This window comes from Danio aesculapii, chromosome 14 (assembly GCF_903798145.1).
Source record: "Danio aesculapii chromosome 14, fDanAes4.1, whole genome shotgun sequence".
Classification (NCBI taxonomy): Eukaryota; Metazoa; Chordata; class Actinopteri; order Cypriniformes; family Danionidae; genus Danio; species Danio aesculapii.
Genome location: NC_079448.1, coordinates 47695421 through 47714740, shown reverse-complemented (window position 1 = coordinate 47714740; position 19320 = coordinate 47695421). Strand labels below are relative to the sequence as shown.

The window sequence follows — 19320 nt, the reverse complement described above, 5'->3', positions numbered from 1 at the left end:
CGGTGTGACAGTATTGTGATCACTGCTTTAAAATGTTCTTTATTTTAAGAAACATTTAAAATATTAACATGTCCTGCTAAATAATTCAAATGAATCATTGACTTCTGCTGTCTTCATTAGTTTCAAAAAGACTTATTTACAATTTAAAACGGCATCTGTAGATATCTTTTCTTCTGGAGATACTGTTGTCCTAAAATGGTTATCGTCTCATGCCTAGTCATCATACCACCAAGAAGGATGAACCACACCCAACAGGAGTAACTGTGGACACAGGAGGAAGTTGTCTGAAAGAGCTGCTCGGATGCGAACTTATTTTATTTTATTTTTTTTACCACAGCTGCCCAACTCACTGAAGAATTAAATGTGCATCTCAACTCTTTCGATTTCCACCAAAACTGTTCTTCGGGAGCTTCCCAAGGTCATTATATATGGCCGGGCTGCTACAGCCAAACCTTTGGTCACTCATGCCAATGCCAAACGTCAGTTTCAAAGGTGCCAGCAATGATAATCTTTGGCTGTTGATGAAGTGAAACATGCATTGTTCTCTGATGAGTCCACCTTCACTGTCTTTCCCACATCCAAGAGAGTTACGGTGTGGAGAAGCCCCAAAGAAGCGTATCACCCTTACTGTCGCATGCTAAGAGTGAGGCATGGGGGTGGATCATGGTTTGTGCTGGAATATCATGGCATTCCCAAGGCCCAATACTTGCGCTAGATGGGCATATCAATGCCAAGGACTTCTGAAGGACCATCTGGCCCTACACCTTACTAATGAATTATTGTGATCTAAAACCAAGTGTTTCAGTGAGTATTGTGGAATGTTGAGATCGCAGGACCATGTGACTTTACTGAGTGAATTCACCTGTGGACCGCTTATGATGAGACTCTTTAAAAAAAGGGGTGCGTGAAAAAGACTCGAGCTCCGAGGTGGTGAGTTGTGGGTTTCGCTGAGCTGTCTCTCGGGGGCAATATGCCCTCAGGAGATGAAGATAGTTAGCTAGACGGCTTCCTATGTGAGATAGTTGAGTTAGAGGGGGATAATAAATGTTTAGCTGCCCACTACCTGGGTTTAAGCCTCTCTTTTGACCCAGTCCTATGTTGGTGGGTAAACCGTGGAGTCTAGCCCCGCCTTCTCCACATTTTATGAATAAACTGACTGAGTATCCTGGCCACGCCTCCAAGCAGCGGACGGACGAATCTTACAACGGGCCTGTGTGATCGTGGACGTGACCCAGTCCTGCTCCGTGTGATAACGCTGGTGCCTTTCTCTTTGGCTGTGTCTCAAAGGCTGTGTGAAGGGAAGTCTTTTTTAAACCTTTATTTGTTTATGCCTGTTGTACGTGGACTGTGTTTGTGTGCGTGAAAGGTGATTAGTGCGGGAGGCGGGTGAGGGGGATACATGATTATAGGGGAATGTGTCTTAATTTTGTGTGCAGTGTAGATTGAGGTGTTGGGTGCTATTTGAAACACTGTTGTAGTGGTGTGTTGAACTCACTGTGTGTAAGAAATGGGCGTGATAATCGCGTGTAGCCTATGACGCCTGTATTTCTCGCCCTGGTGCCCGCATCTAAATGGCCCTTGTTCTAAAAGTAAGTAAAGTATTTCTCTTTTGTACATTACAGCGTGTGTGGTGTTTTTCTGACGGACATAAATGTCAATAAGGTTCATTACAGTATGTTTATATGGACATCGATACGATTAAGACAATACTCTGTTTAAGAGTCTACCATGTAAACAGTGATTTTTGATTCATTTAATCTGACTAAAGTCATCAAACTAAACAGAAATTGAATTAAGACATGTGGAGTATGCCGATTTTAGTCGCATTATTGAAGTGCAATACAGACATGTAAACACAACAATCAAACTATTACCGTCGTGTAGGATTTTTGCCGCATTTTGCAACAGGATAGTGTATACACACACTGCTGTTTGACACTATTCTCTGCACCTACTGAGTCGGTAAAGGACCACAGACACCTGCATTGCGAAATGTTGAGGGGTTATTTTTCTCCATGCTGTGTGCACAGCATCAAATTCCATTAAAACTACACTTGTCCAGCAGTATATACTCCCATCCAATATCTCGTTTTTCACGGGGACATGATTGAAATGTTCCTGAATGAAAGTAAAAGTGCCAAACCACAGTTAAAGTCAACAAATTAAAAATCAAACACCCCAAATTACTTGAAACTCCGGAGAAATGTGGATAGCGCTGTAACGCAATGACTTTAATGAAATTATGTGCTATAACATAATAGGATCATGAAAGAAACATTCAAAAAGCAACTCATGTAAACACCTTAACCATATTATTGTCTTATTCAGATTAAGGCAAATAATTTGATCACTAATGTCCATGTAGATGTCACTGTCCAACCCCTGCATATGTATTTCTTTACATGTTAACAAAGAGCCAAAGATTACAGTCATTTTCTCCCATATGGATGCCTTCAATACTGTATTTTATAACTTTCCTGCAATAATAAATAAACCAACAAGACTGTGCGAGTTGTTTTTATTGAAAGGCTTTTCTAAAAAAAAGATGGCTGCTGTTAAATGTGCAGCCTTTGCTTCATATGCATCGGTGTCTAATTCTAAACTACTTGAATTAGTACTACAATAAAAGTAAAATGCTACAAATTATGTAAAATGTACACTTTTAAACAGTTTGAACACATGTAGACAAGCCAAGCTTGAGTTTTTGACAGCTCCAAATGTGAAAAACTGTTCAAATATCTGTCAGCACATAAAACAAGGATGTCATTTGTAATGCTGGTTCCTTTTCATCCTCGTCGTCTTCAAAGGATTTCTTTATCCATGTATACTTCAGCAGAGTAGCATTTTAAAGGAGGGACCCAGTGGTGAAGTTCACAATTCTCAATTTGGCCATCTGTTGCTCGTGCATACACTCTGTAAATAATGTGGCAAAAATAAAACATAAGTATTCATATTACATATTAGGGCTGCACAATATATCATTTCAGCATCGATATCGCAGTGTGTGCATTCACAATAGTCACATCACAACATCTGCAAAAACAGATATTGCGATTTGATTTGCGATTTAACTTTGTAGTCAAGCTTCAGCTCAATTGACCCTTCGCTAAGCCCCGCCCTCCTTAGTTACTGTTGCTACGCCTGTCAAGCTTTCGTGCCTGGCACGACTTTTACAATGTGCATGTGCCAGTGTCAGACATTGCCAGGGATATAATGTCATTTTTGGGGAACAGCTGAGATATCTGAGAAAGCCAGACAAAAAAGGACTGCAGTGTGCATTACAGGGGTATATTCACGACTTAATAGGCAACCGATAAGAGAATAATTCAATCAAAATTGAAGCTAGCCTAGCCTAGCCGCCTCATATGCTGACCATTCAACAACATAGTTCATGCATAGCAGGTGAAAACTAAAAAATAACCTAAAAATAACCTAATATTAACTAATTAAACCAAGATTTCTCTTTTTTTAGCCAAAAAGCCTGATAGACTAGTGTTGTGCAATGAAATATAGCGTTACGAGCTGACGAGGAAACACGCATGGACAGAGCTTTTACATAGTTCATTCATAATAAGAGCAGCCAGAAAGGGGAAACTGATGTACTTGTGCCAAATATTAGCATCATTGACCCATAACAATGGGTTACCTATTACTGTCAGTGTGTTTGTGTGCTCTATATAAATTAATGAAAAACAGCTGCGGGTGAAGTATATTGATCGCAAGTGCTCAGTTGGTGATCACATCTCTGTTTTGTTCTGTTGATTTGTAATTTCAAATATTCGTAGCTTGAAACAGATGGAAATATGAAGTTCAGTAAAGTGAGCAACAGATTTGTATTTTTCGGATCAATAACTCATCATGACCTATTCAATATTAGTGTGACTAATTTACTATGGCGAAGGCTTAAACGCAGCTTTGCTCATAATATCGAGCGAAAAAAAAGAAAAAGACCGCTGCGAAACAGAACCTGCTTTGTATTTCTGTAGGAAACTCAGTTTAGATCTGTTTAGGGTAAGAGGTGTGTGAGTTATTGCCGTCTGTCTATTACTAAATGTGTCAGGAATATAAAAAAAAAAAAGCTTATCTCTGCTCCTTTAGCGCCCCTCACAGAGCTTGATCCACGCTGGCATTTCTCCTCTTGGGTTTTTGGTTTTGAAAAGGGAAAAATATTCCACCATCCAGTCCAAACTTGTAGGACAACGGGTGTCAGATTTGCACAATCCATATGCACAACGAGTTGGCCTGTTTCCCTCGCTCGAAAGCTTGACAGAGCCCCTGCACGTAGCTACGGTTGCTAAGCCACAATTGGTGGGTGGCGGTTTTTGGGTGTGGCTTAGTGAGAGTCAATTCTTACTGCTAAAATGCAGTGTGTATTAGTTAAAAAAGGTAATGAAAATATATTAACTCCAAATTTTATTCAAATTTGTTTATAAATATTCAGAAATTAATCGAAGTTTTTTCTCTGAAGCAAACAGTAGTGAGTTTTGGCGTTCGTTATCTCTTGGTGCCTTCGTGATGTATTTTCATATGGTGTAACAGCTGCAAACTACTCTGAAATTGTACTTTGCTGTTGCTAGCTACTAGATTAAGTGTCACTGACAATACTTGGTTGTTGTATTTCCTCGTGCTGTGGGAACAATTCTGCGACAGCTCTTACAAAATACCCATTTTTGTTTGGTGTCTGTGACTTTGAAACCAAAATATTCCCATAATACCGACATGCTGTTTTTCTTTTATATGAATTAATCTATTAATGCTTCTGAAGCGGCAGACGCCATCATCCCACTCGTCCGCACGTTCCTGTTTGTTTTTTATTGTAGGTGTTCTGCATAGTTCAGTTGGGTAATTTTGACTGGGCAAAATAAAAGTGTGGTCGCTTAATTGGCTAGTAAGACTGTCACACACAGACGGCAGTCACGCATTTGCTCTGGGTGGAGGAAATTATATAATACATATATTTTTTATATCACAGCCTCTTGCGAGTAGCTAATCAAAACGTATCGTGATTCGATTAAGATTAAGTCTGATTAAGATCAGTCGTAGGGGCATGACGAAATAGCGATATGCATGAGGTGGCACTTCTCGTAATGGCGGATCAAATATATTTCAATGTTGCAATTCTACTATACATGCTTTTTATATGAGCATTTTTCCCTCTTCATTTACAAATATCATGATATATTGTGGATCAGTGGTGTAACGGATCACAAATCTCATGGTTCGGATCACATGGTGTTTTTAGTCACATTTTTCAGATCAGCTAAACAGAGACAAATGTAATTTGCTTTCTATTTATTACAAAAACAGCACTGCAAGACACTTTTGGTTTTAACAAACAGAACTTAGAAGCTGTAATTTTATTAAAAATAAAATGAAGAAATAATCAGCTGAATAAAAATAAGATGTAAAGTATTCAGCACTGTGAAAAAAAAATAATAAATCACTGTTACTACTACTGTTGCTGATAACGCTAAATGTAGAAATCTAACATTATAATTTGCACAACCCATATTTATTTTTAGTCTCATTTTCAATAAATGATTCAGTTATTCCAACACAATCTCACGGCAATTCGTCACTTTTTGATTTAGTGGCTAATTCGTGAGAATTCGTACAATCTAGTACGATTTGCTCATCCCCCAATGACGGTTGGGTTTAGGGGTGGGGTTAGGTGCCACGCCTCCTTTTTAAAATCGTACAATTTTGTACGACTGAACTCGTATGAATTAGCCACTAAACTGACAAAACGTAAAATACTTAAGTTTTCACGTGAGATCAGGCTGGTCATTCACTCATAAAACTTAAAAAAAAAAAATGACACATCCAGCAATGAAATGAATTATTCAGTGGCATATTTTTGATGGTTGGTTGTCACCACCTTTTAGTTAAATAATGTAATTGCTGCCTACAATCGTTAAATGCATATGACAGTGATTTTAATCTTTACAATGAACATCAGTGTTATACCTATATGTTATTTGACTGTTTGTAACTTCATAACTAACTTAAAAGACTAAAGTCTGAATCTCTTTCTTGATTTGCAGTGATTCGAAGGATTAATAAACAGATGCAAATCAATACCATTTAGCATTCCTGTTGCGCGGGAGTTGAGATCCTGATCTTTTAATTATTAATTGTGCAGCTCACACTAAATGCATTAATGCAGGCTAAACAAGTAGTGACAGAAAACACCTTTAATGAAACCCATCATATCCCGAATAACCCACCACAACTTCTTCTGTAATCATTATATTTCATAGGAAAGCCTAAATGCTTTAATACATGTGATTTGAATGACGACAGAGGCGATCTCTCTGCTATCGTTACAATTTTAGGATTAATCTACAAGTAAAAAAATATATATACTAATCCGCGGGTCACGTGTGTTCCAAACCGTGGGCTGTGATCTGTCATTATCGGGGGCAAAATATCATGATAACATCTTATCCTATTGTACCTGAATGTCTGACTACATATTTAACTTTCATCTTTCAATATTACGTTCATTTTCCAGCCTGACCAGCTTAGACCAGGCTGGAAACCAGCCAGGAAATGGCCAAAACCCCTCTAAAACCAGGCTGGTCAACCAGCTAAAACCTTTTTTTTTTTAAATCATGTTATAGCATACTTAAATAATGAGTTTAAAAAGAAAGGAGTTTTAGAAACCAGTATAAAAAAATGTAATAAAAAATGTAAAATAAAAAATATATATATTTTTTATAAATAATTTTTTAAAAATTCTTCAGTATTTCACACATAGTGTTTTTCTACTAAAAATAAATTTGTATATTCTGTTCATAACTGCAGCGATAAAGAGATGAATATATATATTTTTTCATGTAAACTTATTGAACGCGGAGGTCAGAATGTGCGAGTATAAAGCCAACTTTACCCATCTAACGTTATTCTGAAGGTGTGTCGTTTATTTCTGGTGCTTCCTCGGAAACCGGAGCCTCTTTGTTTACAGGAGCGTCGTCCGGTTGTGCTTTTCTTTGCTGTGGGGTTTTCTGCTTTCTGCGTTGCCTTTTTCGCCCACACTCCTGTCGGCCAGTGGATGTTTTGTCCTTTTCTGACCATTCCCTGTAAACCCTGGAGACTGTAGTGCGAGAAAGTCCTAGTAGCTCAGCGGTGTCGGAAACACTACGACCAGCCTGTCTGGCACCAACAATCATTCCGCGTTGAAAATCACTTAAATTATTTTTCTGATCCATTCCGAACTGCAAATATATGGTCAGCTTATATACAATTAAAAGAGCTGAAAATACAAGTGCCTCTGTTTTATCACTAATGGCACAAGAATCTGCGCCTCGCCACTGTTCTTTTGAAGTGTTTTTTGGCGGTTGGCATACAACTTCTAGACGCATTACTGCCAACTGCTGGTTAGGAATAGCACATACAGGAAAAATACATTTCCCACATTTCTTTTATGTGGTTTAATCATTTTCAAATATACTATTACAAATTTTATTCAGTCCCCATTTGGCTTATTTTGTAGCAATTTTGTCACACTTTAAATTTAAAATAAAGATTTTATTAAATAAATAAAGATGTTCTCCCCGTGTTGGCGTGGGTTTCCTCCAGAAAAGACCTGTTGTGTTCCATCGCCCTGGGCTTCAGTGAGTGCAGCATCAGCCAATAATATCCAGCTGCAGACCCGCAGAGCCACACACGCTAGCATTTACAGCGAGGGAATGACATCTGATGCGGTACAGAGTTTGTTGTTGTATTAGAGATAAGTTATATTGATTACTTATTATATATATATATATATAATTTACTTATAACAGCTTGTCACCCAGTGAAAAGCACAGTTATTCAGCAAAATTAATGTTAAAGTGAGCGACGTTCCTCTGACAGGTCCATTTGCAATAGCATTCTTCCAATGGATATCGGATACTATGAAATGGCCAAGCATCCAACCCAGAAATATAAAACTATCTCAGTTAAACTTCTACTGTTTTTACAAGAGAAAAGTTAAAGTCCAACAAGTCTTTGGATGCCTACAATTTTGTTGTGTGTGGTCATGTGCAAGAATAATGTTTCATGATTACCAGATTCAACACTTTGTAGTGCTAAAACCGAGGTTCTGCCTAGCCAAAGACAAGGAAAGAAGACAGAACTGTACAAGGCCTGGGTAATTAATCATCAACAAGCAAAACGACTGCATTCTGACAGCGAACTGCACCTGTACAGCAGGGTATGTGAACTTACACTTTTACGTTTCATTCTAATCATTCAGTGTCCGCAGATTAATTCACCATATTGAACTGTTTTTGCTGAAATCAAATCATTGCTGCAATCAAAAACAGGTAATGTGTATGTCATGTGTGACGTAGGTTGGTATTTCCCCTATAGTTACGACGGATGTTAATGTTATTAACGTCTTCTAGGACATCGTCATCAATATGTTTATATATATATTGTTACTAAATAATGTACACAATAGACAATAGTGTTTACTATTTCACAAATAAGGCGATCGATACGGGCGAATGAGGTGTATGTTGTTTCTGATCGACATTCGATATAATAGACTGAACAGTTTTCAGTCATCAGATGATCAGTCATTTATCTGACAGAAACAATAAAGCAGATCTTCGTTTGCTGGCCTTGCTAAACGATCTAAACTGGACAGGTTTAATCTATATAATGGATTTATTATAATGAAGGAAATATTCATTCATTCATTCATTTTATTTTGGCCTTAGTCCCTTTATTAATCTGGGGTCACCACAGCGGAATGAACCGCCAACTTATCCAGCATATGTTTTATGCAGCGGATGCCCTTCCAGCTGCAACCCATCACTGGGAAACATCCATGCACACTCATTCACACACGGATGGATGGATAGATAGATAGATAGATAGATAGATAGATAGATAGATAGATAGATAGATAGATAGATAGATAGATAGATAGATAGATAGATAGATAGATAGATAGATAGATAGATAGATAGATAGATAGATAGATAGATAGATAGATAGATAGATAGATAGATAGATAGATAGATAGATAGATAGATAGATAGATAGATAGATAGATAGATAGATAGATAGATAGATAGATAGATAGATAGATAGATAGATAGATAGATAGATAGATAGATAGATAGATAGATAGATAGATAGATAGATAGATAGATAGATAGATAGATAGATAGATAGATAGATAGATAGATAGATAGATAGATAGATAGATAGATAGATAGATAGATAGATAGATAGATAGATAGATAGATAGATAGATAGATAGATAGATAGATAGATAGATAGATAGATAGATAGATAGATAGATAGATAGATAGATAGATAGATAGATAGATAGATAGATAGATAGATAGATAGATAGATAGATAGATAGATAGATAGATAGATAGATAGATAGATAGATAGATAGATAGATAGATAGATAGATAGATAGATAGATAGATAGATAGATAGATAGATAGATAGATAGATAGATAGATAGATAGATAGATAGATAGATAGATAGATAGATAGATAGATAGATAGATAGATAGATAGATAGATAGATAGATAGATAGATAGATAGATAGATAGATAGATAGATAGATAGATAGATAGATAGATAGATAGATAGATAGATAGATAGATACTGAAATTGGAAAACGGAAACCCAAAACTATTTGTGAAATTCAGTAGGTGGTGATAATGCTCCTAAGGGACATTAGAGATTGGACATTCTGAAAGCAGAAAGGATATATTGATTGAGATATTGCAAACATTATAATGCATTCAGATGATGGGATTAGAAGTTCTGTTGGGTTCCAGCTCATAGTGGAATAACAGGGAATGAGTTGGCAGACGAAGGCGCTAAAGAAGTAACAAGAAAATCAATTATAGACATGGAAGTAAAATATAGTAAAAGTAAGATAGAGGTTTTAATCAAGCGACTTTTAAAAAATAGGTGGAAAAAACAACGGGAGGAAGGAAAAAATGGGAGGTGGTTGTCTAATATACAAAGAAATGTGGATAAAGGAAGAAAAACAAGTAGAAGTCGGAGGGAAGAGAGTATAATTTCAAAAATTAGATTTGGACATTCAGGAATCAACAGTACATTATACAAAATGAAACAACATAAGACTGGAAAATGTGGTTATTGGGGGCAAGAAGAAACCGTGAACACGTTATTATGATATGTCCAAAGTACAATAGGGAAAGGAAAGTATTTTTTTATTATTTGAAAAGAGTTAATATGAATTTTAATTTGGTTAAAATGTTAAAAAAACAAGCCAGATGAGGACTGAATAGAATTTTTAATTCTTTTTTAAAAAATGTCTAAATTAGATAAAAGAATTCAGATATAAGTGGTGTAGGTGGACATTTTTGTTTTGTTTTTCAACTTTTCTAAAGGTGGATAGAAAGCGCGATCATGGCCCACACTCCTAACCAGCAGGTGGCGGTAATGCACCTAGAAGTTGTATGCCAACCGCCAATAAAACTCACAAGAAGAAGAAATGCTCCTAAGGAGTTGAACAAGAAAAAATAGAAGACTACTGGTCAAGAACGAGAGAAACAGGATGTTAAAGGTTATGGATGGATTATACGAAATAAAATAAATGACATGGAAATAGACACACTAACAGTTTCGCCCACTATAGTATTTCCAGTGGTTCCCACATGGCTGCTTGGTGATTTGGAAGTTGATTTTGAAATACTGAAAGAAAAACAAGAAAGTGAGATCGACAGTAAACGAGTAGAAAATTATATAAACGAAAAATACAATGAAACAACTGTAATATACACAGATGCATCAAGAATTGGACAAAGGGTAGAAGTGTCATACACTATTCCAAAGTTAAAGATTGAGGCTGCAAAAAGAATTAATAATAATTTAGCAGTGTATACAGCAGAATTGGTAGCGATATGGTTGGCTCTAAAGTGGGTTGAGTATAATAAACCAATTAAAGTAGTCATTGCGTCTGATTCAAGTTCAGCACTTATTAGTATAAAAAATTTAATATCAGAGTCACGGCAGGACATCATTTATGAAATAGTGCAGATGGGAAATAATCTCAAAATCAGGAGTCATCATTTCATTGTTGTGGGTACCAGCGCACATAGGGGTCAGTGGGAATGAGATGGCAGACAAATTAGCAAAACAGGCAGCACAGCAAACTACAATAGACATTAACATCAAATACAGCAAGTCAGAAATCAAAAGTATTGTTAAAACTAAAGTATTGGGAAAATGGCAACAGATATGGAATAATGGGAGTACAGGACGTCAATATTACAACATACAGAACAAAGTTGGAAAAGGTAGGGAAACAAGGAAAAGCAAACAGGAAGAAGACAAGTTCACAAGAATGAGATTTAATCACACAGCACTCAATAGTACATTACACATGATCAATAAACATGCAGATGGGATGTGTGAATGTAATAACAACCAGGAGACTATAGAACATGTATTGATGCAATGCCCAATTTACCACACAGAAAGAAATATATTGTTCACACAGTTACAGGAAAAACAAGTGGAACCTAAAATAGAGAATATCTTAAAGTTGAGCACGGGGGATATATGTTTTAGTTATGTGTATAACTTTTTGAAAGACACAGGGTTAGGTAATAGAATATAAATGTACTTATGGTCAAGGAAATGGGTATTTTTAGGAAGGTTTATTTATTGTATTATTATTAGTAAATTTTTTTTTGTTTGTTTTTGGAATGAGCTTTTCTTTTGTGCCGCTTTGTTACACTATAAGGAATGCATAAGTTAGCCAACTCCTGATTCACACTCCAATCCAGATGGTGGCGGTAATGCTCCAAAAAGCTGGTTGCCAACCGCCAAACAACACACAAGAAGAAGAAGACTACTGTCTGACTGAAGCTATCCTGTACATAGCCTGCGCTCTACATTACTTTTATTTTTATTTCTGAAACGGTTGAAGGTCGTTTGATATTTCTATATGTCGTATAACGTTAGCACAGAACTGCATTTACATAGTTTACATTTGAATTTTGATAGTGAAATAAGTTTTGAGACTTTTTGATTTCATTAATATACTTATAAAAGTGCATAGTTTGATTTATTTACCTGCTTTCCCATTTATATATTTCTCTTATTGGCGTATTCTTTAATTATATATTTATTCATATATGTTAATAAATTGTATTACTATTTTTATTATTTTTGAAACTTACCCAGTGCTCCGGCCTAGCACAACCTGCAAGCAGTTTTAAGGAACTATTTTTACCACCCGGCGGAAGGAGCCTGACAACGCCATCCGCACTGCGGTCTTTATAACTCCTAGCGAAATCGACGGGCAGAGGCACCGACGTGCTTTCTTGCATTAAAGTTTACATCTTATGAAACAGAGGCACTTGTTTTGCCAACTCTCTTAATTTTCTATAAGCTGACCATATATTTGCTGTTCGGAATGGGACAAAAAGGTGATTTGAGTGATTTTCAACGCGGAATGATTGTTGGTGCCAGACAGGCTGGTCTGAGTGTTTCCGACACCGCTGAGCTACTAGGACTTTCTCGCACTACAGTCTCCAGGGTTTACAGGGAATGGTCAGAAAAGGACAAAACATCCACTGGCCGACAGGAATGCGGGCGAAAAAGCCTCGTTGATGACCGCGGTCAGAGGAGAATGGCCAGACTGGTTCAAGCTGATAAAAAAGCTACTATTACCCAGTTAACCGCTCGGTACAACCAGGGGACCCAGAGGAGCATCTCTGAACGTACAACACGCCGAGCATTGAAGCAAATGGGCTTCAGCAAGCAAAAAACCACACCGGAAAGTAAAGCACAACCGGTCGACGCTCATGTCAACAAAGAACAGAAAACCAAGGCTCCAGTTCCCGCGGAGGCACCAGAATTAAACGACACACCTTCAGGCTGGCGTCAGGACGATTCGGAAGCGACTCCGTTAGCGTAACGTAAACAAACAAGTAACAACAACAGGACATTGCTGGTTGGACTACCAATATCACGTTATTTTTCCTTTAACCAAATTCAGTTTCAATGTATAGTGAACCATCAATTTATGTTTGTATATATTAATATTTGTCGAAATGAGCTTTCAAAATGCGTGTAAGCAATGAGGCGCATCAAAACAAAACCTGGTTATAATGGTTCATTGATTTAACCTTATAAAGCTTAATTCATGCTTATGGATCCAAGAAAACATGTACTGCTTTTGTAAATCTTTCATTTTGGATTAAACTAGAATATTATGGCACTTCTTGTAGAATATCTGTGTTTTTTAACTAATGTAGCACGCACGTGCATTATGGCAATGCAGTTGAATGAAGATCCGTGCACAAAAACCGGTTTGAGCCGAACTGAAAGTGGGGGTTTGGGATCCATGTTTGTATTCCTCCGCGCTGAAGGCTTCTGACATAGCTGTTTGTTATAAAAGTGCGTTTTTTGTGATTATTCACAGTGGGCAGACTTTTGGTGAGTGAAAGCATCTTTTAAAGTAGTTATTTCCTTATTAAAGTGTTTTCAAACAGCTGTAACATCAGCTTTTCTGATTGCTAATGCCTGTGCTTTTTCTAGAGCTGTTGTGGAGCAGGACCTGTAGGGCAAGGATTGCAAGACATTTGTGGAAGAAAGGGAAACCCTGAATACAAAATATGAGGTAAAGATTTTAATTACTGGGCAGCACGGTGCACAGCACAATCGCCTCACAGCAAGAAGATCGCTGTTTCGAGCTCCGGCTGATTCAGTTGGCATTTCTGTGTGGAGTTTTGCACGTTCTCCCCGTTTGCGTGGGTTTCCCCCACAGGTCCAAAAACATGCAGTATAGGTGAATTGGGTTAGCTCAAATTGTTCGTAGTGTATGAGTGTGTATGGATGTTTCCCACTGATGGGTTGCAGCTATAAGGGCATCCGTTGCATAAAACATATGCTGGATAAGTTGGCGGTTCATTCCGCAGTGGTGACCCCAGATTAATAAAGGGACTGAGCCAAAAAGAAAAGTAATGAATTTAATTGACACAACTACAGAAATCAAATGACTAGGGCTGGGCGATTTGGCCTAAAATCAACATCTTTATTAACTGAACATCTTAACTCGATTACAATTAAAGGACAATTATTTTATTTATTTTTTTGCCTTCATAGTTCACTGACAGGTTTTGTGCAGTAAATATGCTCACATATTACAGTGAGAGATGAAATTACAAGTTTGAATGAAGGGTGCATTACTTGATTTTAAAATAATCGAGGGAAACACACTATCTATTATATGATTATTTATTGAACATCAACGTTGAACAACTGAAATTAAAACACAGATGCCTAAAAGCAAGTCACTTTGTTTCTTATAAAAAAGTGAAAACATAACTTGCACTTTTGGAAGCAAAATAAATTATTTTCAATGTTTTCAAAAGTAGAAAATAAGCAGTATCTCTCCTAAATTAAACAACTCTTGTATATCTTGTAATAATATTTCAAACAGTGCATTTCTTGCATCTTCTGCACATATTTTAATGTAAATAATAATTCTATTGTGATAGAAAATACGCCGTCATATCTGGTACAGCTTCCAATCATCATCAATGTAATGCAACATGTAGTTGCATTTTTTCGAGAGGTTTGCTGGTATGTGACTGCACGAAGGTTGTGCCGGACAATACCCTTGCGTTTGCCGCTGAAGAATAAATCAGCCTTAAGAGTCACAGTTGTAGGTTATGAATGTCGATAATCGCCCAGTCCTACAAATGACACACTGTGCAGTAGAAATGACAGTTTTTTTTTTAAATGTTTTTTATGATCTGAAATGTCTCCAGAACTGGCGTGTGCAGTGAGGATCAAGAAGTCAACAGAGGTATCCTGGAAATGATCTTGTGCAGGGGTGCCTGAACTCAGACCCTGTTTACACTAATACGCTTTAGTTTTAAAATGCATATGTTTTGCTACGGTTACACCTTCTGTCCACACTACGCCAGAGTTTTCGAGCCCCGTTTTAAAACTGCTTCTCCATGTCAGTGTGGGGAAATGAAGACATCTGAAAATGGAGGCATGGCTGCAGACATTCACCTTTTGATTGGGGCTTTTTCTCAATAATAAGTACACAGTTCAGTCTTGCATTCTTTCCTTGTAAGTTAAAGGTGCAGTAGGTGATTGTCTTCAGAAACATTTTTTGTTGTGCTGGTTGAAAGTCTCTTTACGTTCCAGTAGTAATGATTAAAGGAAATGATCAAAATGTATTTATATGTATTTTTTTAAAATTCTGGGTAACACTAAAAAAAAAAAATTATACAATTAAATATTGTAGGGCTGACAATTCCCATAATTCTGATAAGTAGCCTAAACTGTCAACAAATGTGGATTTGAACATCTGCACACCTTGTTCACGCAGATCTGCTATTTGCGCATTTACGTGCGCCGCGCTTCATGTGGACTCTCTGGACAGAAATTTTAAATATGGACTAATCGCTCGCTTTTTTTAAATGTAATATCTTGTTTAATCCCGCCACATTTCTCAGCGCCGTACAACATAATTTTGCATGCTCAAACTCTAGTGTGACTGCGGCATCAGTTCCAACTCTAAACAAACCTGATCAAACTAATTGAGTCCTTAGGCTTGTTTGAAACCTACAGGTAATGCCATGGTCACACTAGAGTTTGAGCATGCAAAATTCTGTCATACGGTGCTGCGAAATGTGGCAGGATTAAACAAGATGATCAGACATTTAAAAAAACAAACAAAACAAGCGTTTGGTCCATATTTTATATTACTGTCTAGAGAGGTCATGTTTTGGTCTGCGATTGGTCTCATGCAGTCACGTGATGCGATTTTGCAGGTCAGAGTTCACCAAGCTTGAACTTTGCAACGCTGCAAACTGCACAACTCTTCACACGAGCTTGCGTTTCCGGTCTGATGCATTCGTATCAGTGTGCTGAAGCAGGGTTGGAACTAAACCGTGCAGGGCTGCAGCCCTCCAGGAGTTTGACACCCTCCCTGACTTAGATGCTCTGTAGAGATTTTAACATCAATTTTTTTTCTTATCTAGTAATTTTATCTAGTAGTCAGGATCACAAATAAATTGTAAGAATGAGCCTATGATAAAATATTTATATGATTTTAATGTGTCAGTTTCATTGTCCAAGCCCTGCATATGTATTTCTTTACCATGTTAACAAAGGCTACAGTAATTTTCTCCCATATGGGGGCCTTCAATACTGTATTTCATGACTTTCTTGCAATAATAAATAAACCAACAACACTGTGTGAGTTCATTCTGTTTTATTAAAAGGCTTTTCTAAAAAAATATGGCTGCTTGCTTCATATGCATCTGTGTCTATTTCAAGTAATTTACCTCATACAGCAAAAGAAAATTACTTGTATGAAATTTACACTTTAAACAATTACAGTTTAAACACAGGTAGGAAAGACATGCTGCTTGAGTTTTTGACAGCTCCAAATGTGAAATACTGTTCAAATAGCAAATAAATAATGTCATTTGTAACGCTGGATCCTTTTCATCTCCGTTGTCTTCAAAGAATTAAGTTATTCAGGTGTACTTCAGCAGAGTAGCATTTTAAAGGAGGGACCCAGTTGTGAAGTTGGCCATCTGTTGCTCTTAATATATTCTGTAAGTAATGTGGTAAAAAAAAAACTATTATTCATGTTCATATATGACTGTATACTTTTTTAAAACATGTATTACTTCATTTTTAATAATGATAATTATATATAAATATGACTTTATTATGCACACATTAAATCACAATGATATGTACCTATACGTGTATGTGTGTGTTAGTGTAAAATATAAACAAAGTTGGGGAAATTTACTTTTGAAAGTAATGCATTACAATATTGAGTTACCCCCCAAATGTCAGATTTTACGTAAAAAAAAATTTCACAGATAAAAAAAAATTGAGTATAATAATACTTTTATGCTGAAAAATGGTTTCTCCTGTGTTTCTCATCCAAATTTTGCTTCAATTTTTCAATAATTGGCAGGAAGACGTCTGCCAACACTGGTGAAAACATTGGAAGCATGCCATGGTTAACCCTAAGCAAAGTCCTTAACTCCATGTTACATTTTACCCCGCGTTACTTTGTGCCATGTACTCCCCTATATATATATATATCTATATATATATATATATATATATATATATATATATATATATATATATATATATATATATATATATATATATATAGTTATTTATTAGTTGCAATCAGAATTCTTAAACCCCCTGAATTATTAGCCCCCTTGGTTTTCCCCCCAATATGTTTAACGGATTGATTTTTTTTCTTCAACACATTTCTAAACATAATAGTTTTAATAACTCATTTCTAATAACTGATTTATTTTATTTTTGCCATGATGACAGTAAATAATTTTACTAGTTGTTACCCAAACACTGTATGTGTATATGTATGTATTATATATATATATATATATATATATATATATATATATATATATATATATATATATATATATATATATATATATATATATATTAATCATTAAGATACAGCAAAAAATATACACAAAGATCACTATATAGATTACTAGATGTAATTCTTACATGTTTTGTAATTATACTGGTTTCTAAAACTCCTTTCCTTTTAAACTCATAACTTTTCTTCAGTATATTTCATAGTGTTTTTCTACCATCTTTAAAAGTTCTACTGAAATTAAACGTGTTGTATATTCTGTTCATAACCTACAACAACACTAAATAACCGAATATAACATTTTTTCATGCTGATTAGCAAACTTACTGAACGCGGAAGTTTGAACTTTACCCATCTAACGTTATTCTGAAGGTGTGTCGTTTAATTCTGGTGCCTCCGCGGAAACCGGAGCCTCGGGTTTCTGTTCTTTGTTGACAGGAGCGTCGTCCGGTTGTGTTTTACTTTCAGGTGTGGTTTTCTGCTTGCTGTAGCCCATTTGCTTCAATGCACGGCGTGTTGTACGTTCAGAGATGCTCCTCCGGGTCCCCTGGTTGTAACGAACGGTTAACTCGGTTACGGTAGCTTTTCTATCAGCCTTAATAAGTCTGCTCATTCTCTTCTGACCGCGGTCATCAACGAGGCTTTTTCGCCCACACTCCTGTCGGCCAGTGGATGTTTTGTCCTTTTCTGACCATTCCCTGTAAACCCTGGAGACTGTAGTGCGAGAAAGTCCTAGTAACTCAGCGGTGTCGGAAACACTCAGACCAGCCTGTCTGGCACCAACAATCATTCCGCGTTGAAAATCACTCAAATCACCTTTTTGTCCCATTCCGAACAGCAAATATATGGTCAGCTTATATACAATTAAGAGGACTGACAAAACAAACGCCTCTTTTTTATTAAAAGTAAACCAAGAAAGCGCGTTGGCGCCTCAACAGTCGTCGTCTTACAACTTCTAGGCGCATTACCGCCAACTACTGGATAGGAGTGTGACACATGACCGCTAATACAGACCTAAAACGGGGTAGATGCACAGCTAGTTTTTTTTATTTGTTTGTTTGTTTGTTTTAATTAACGTCAGTAACAGGGGATACATAAAACATTAATTTGCACTAATATTGTGTGACCTGAATACCAGTGATACATATTAATTGTACAGCTAATGTTACAAAGGATAAGGTCAGAAAAATCAATACATGAAAAACAAACATTTTAAGAAACTAAATCAAAAGAAATAAAACATAAATATCTCTAACCATAAGTAAATTATTAAGAGTGTTACATAGGCGTACCAAAGGGGGTCTGATTGCAGTGTTTTACAGCCAATGATGAACTTCTGGTGAAAGGTTTATTTGACTATTTTCTGTTTCATAAGACTCCTTTTACAGCATTGATGTTGTAATGTAATTACAATACATTCAGCTAAATAAACGTAAGTATTCATTTAGCTGTTAAAGCGTAAAACCGTGTAACCGATCAGGCCATCAGGATCAGCAGGCGAGTGCAGAAACTCCATTGATAATACGTGGTTACAATAAACTGTCATATTTAAAGACATGGCGGGGGAAATTGAATTTAATGCAGTGCTTCTTGTCCGGTCTGAGGCCCACTTTATATAGTATATCTATCAAGCAGTAAAGATAACTGATTTTTAAAGAAATTAGACCTTTGCCGATTTTACAGACAGTTCACCGGAAGCACTGGGGCTGGCTGGCTGAAATTAAAAGTGTGCCTATAGCCCATTGTCCCCCCTACATTTCTTTTATCTAAATTCTCAGTCATTTTCAAAAACTGTATTAATTCTGTACAGTCCCCATTTGGTTTATTTTATAGCAATTTTGTCAAGTTAAACTTCATTTTAACTCTTTGAATTTAAAATAAATATTTTCTTTTCACTATTGTCCCTTGGGCATTT

The 19320-nt window shown here is 36.5% G+C and overlaps 1 protein-coding gene across 2 annotated transcripts; it reads right to left on the bottom strand.

The window, feature by feature from the left end:
* Positions 1-2502: 2502 nt before the first annotated feature.
* zgc:194285 (uncharacterized protein LOC793726 homolog) lies at positions 2503-18350 on the bottom strand. Of its 2 annotated transcripts, none has more exons than XM_056472296.1 (2): positions 17757-18350; positions 2503-2913 (listed from the first exon to the last, which is right to left on the bottom strand). In XM_056472296.1, the coding sequence occupies exon 1, from the start codon at positions 18232-18234 to the stop codon at positions 17767-17769; it is 468 nt and encodes a 155-aa protein (XP_056328271.1). In that variant the 5' UTR covers positions 18235-18350; the 3' UTR covers positions 2503-2913; positions 17757-17766. The 2 variants fall into 2 exon arrangements, with proteins under 2 accessions (XP_056328271.1, XP_056328270.1); XM_056472295.1 differs by lacking the exon at positions 2503-2913 and adding an exon at positions 16216-16579 and having other exon boundaries at positions 17733-18350.
* Between the last annotated feature and the right edge of the window lie 970 nt (positions 18351-19320).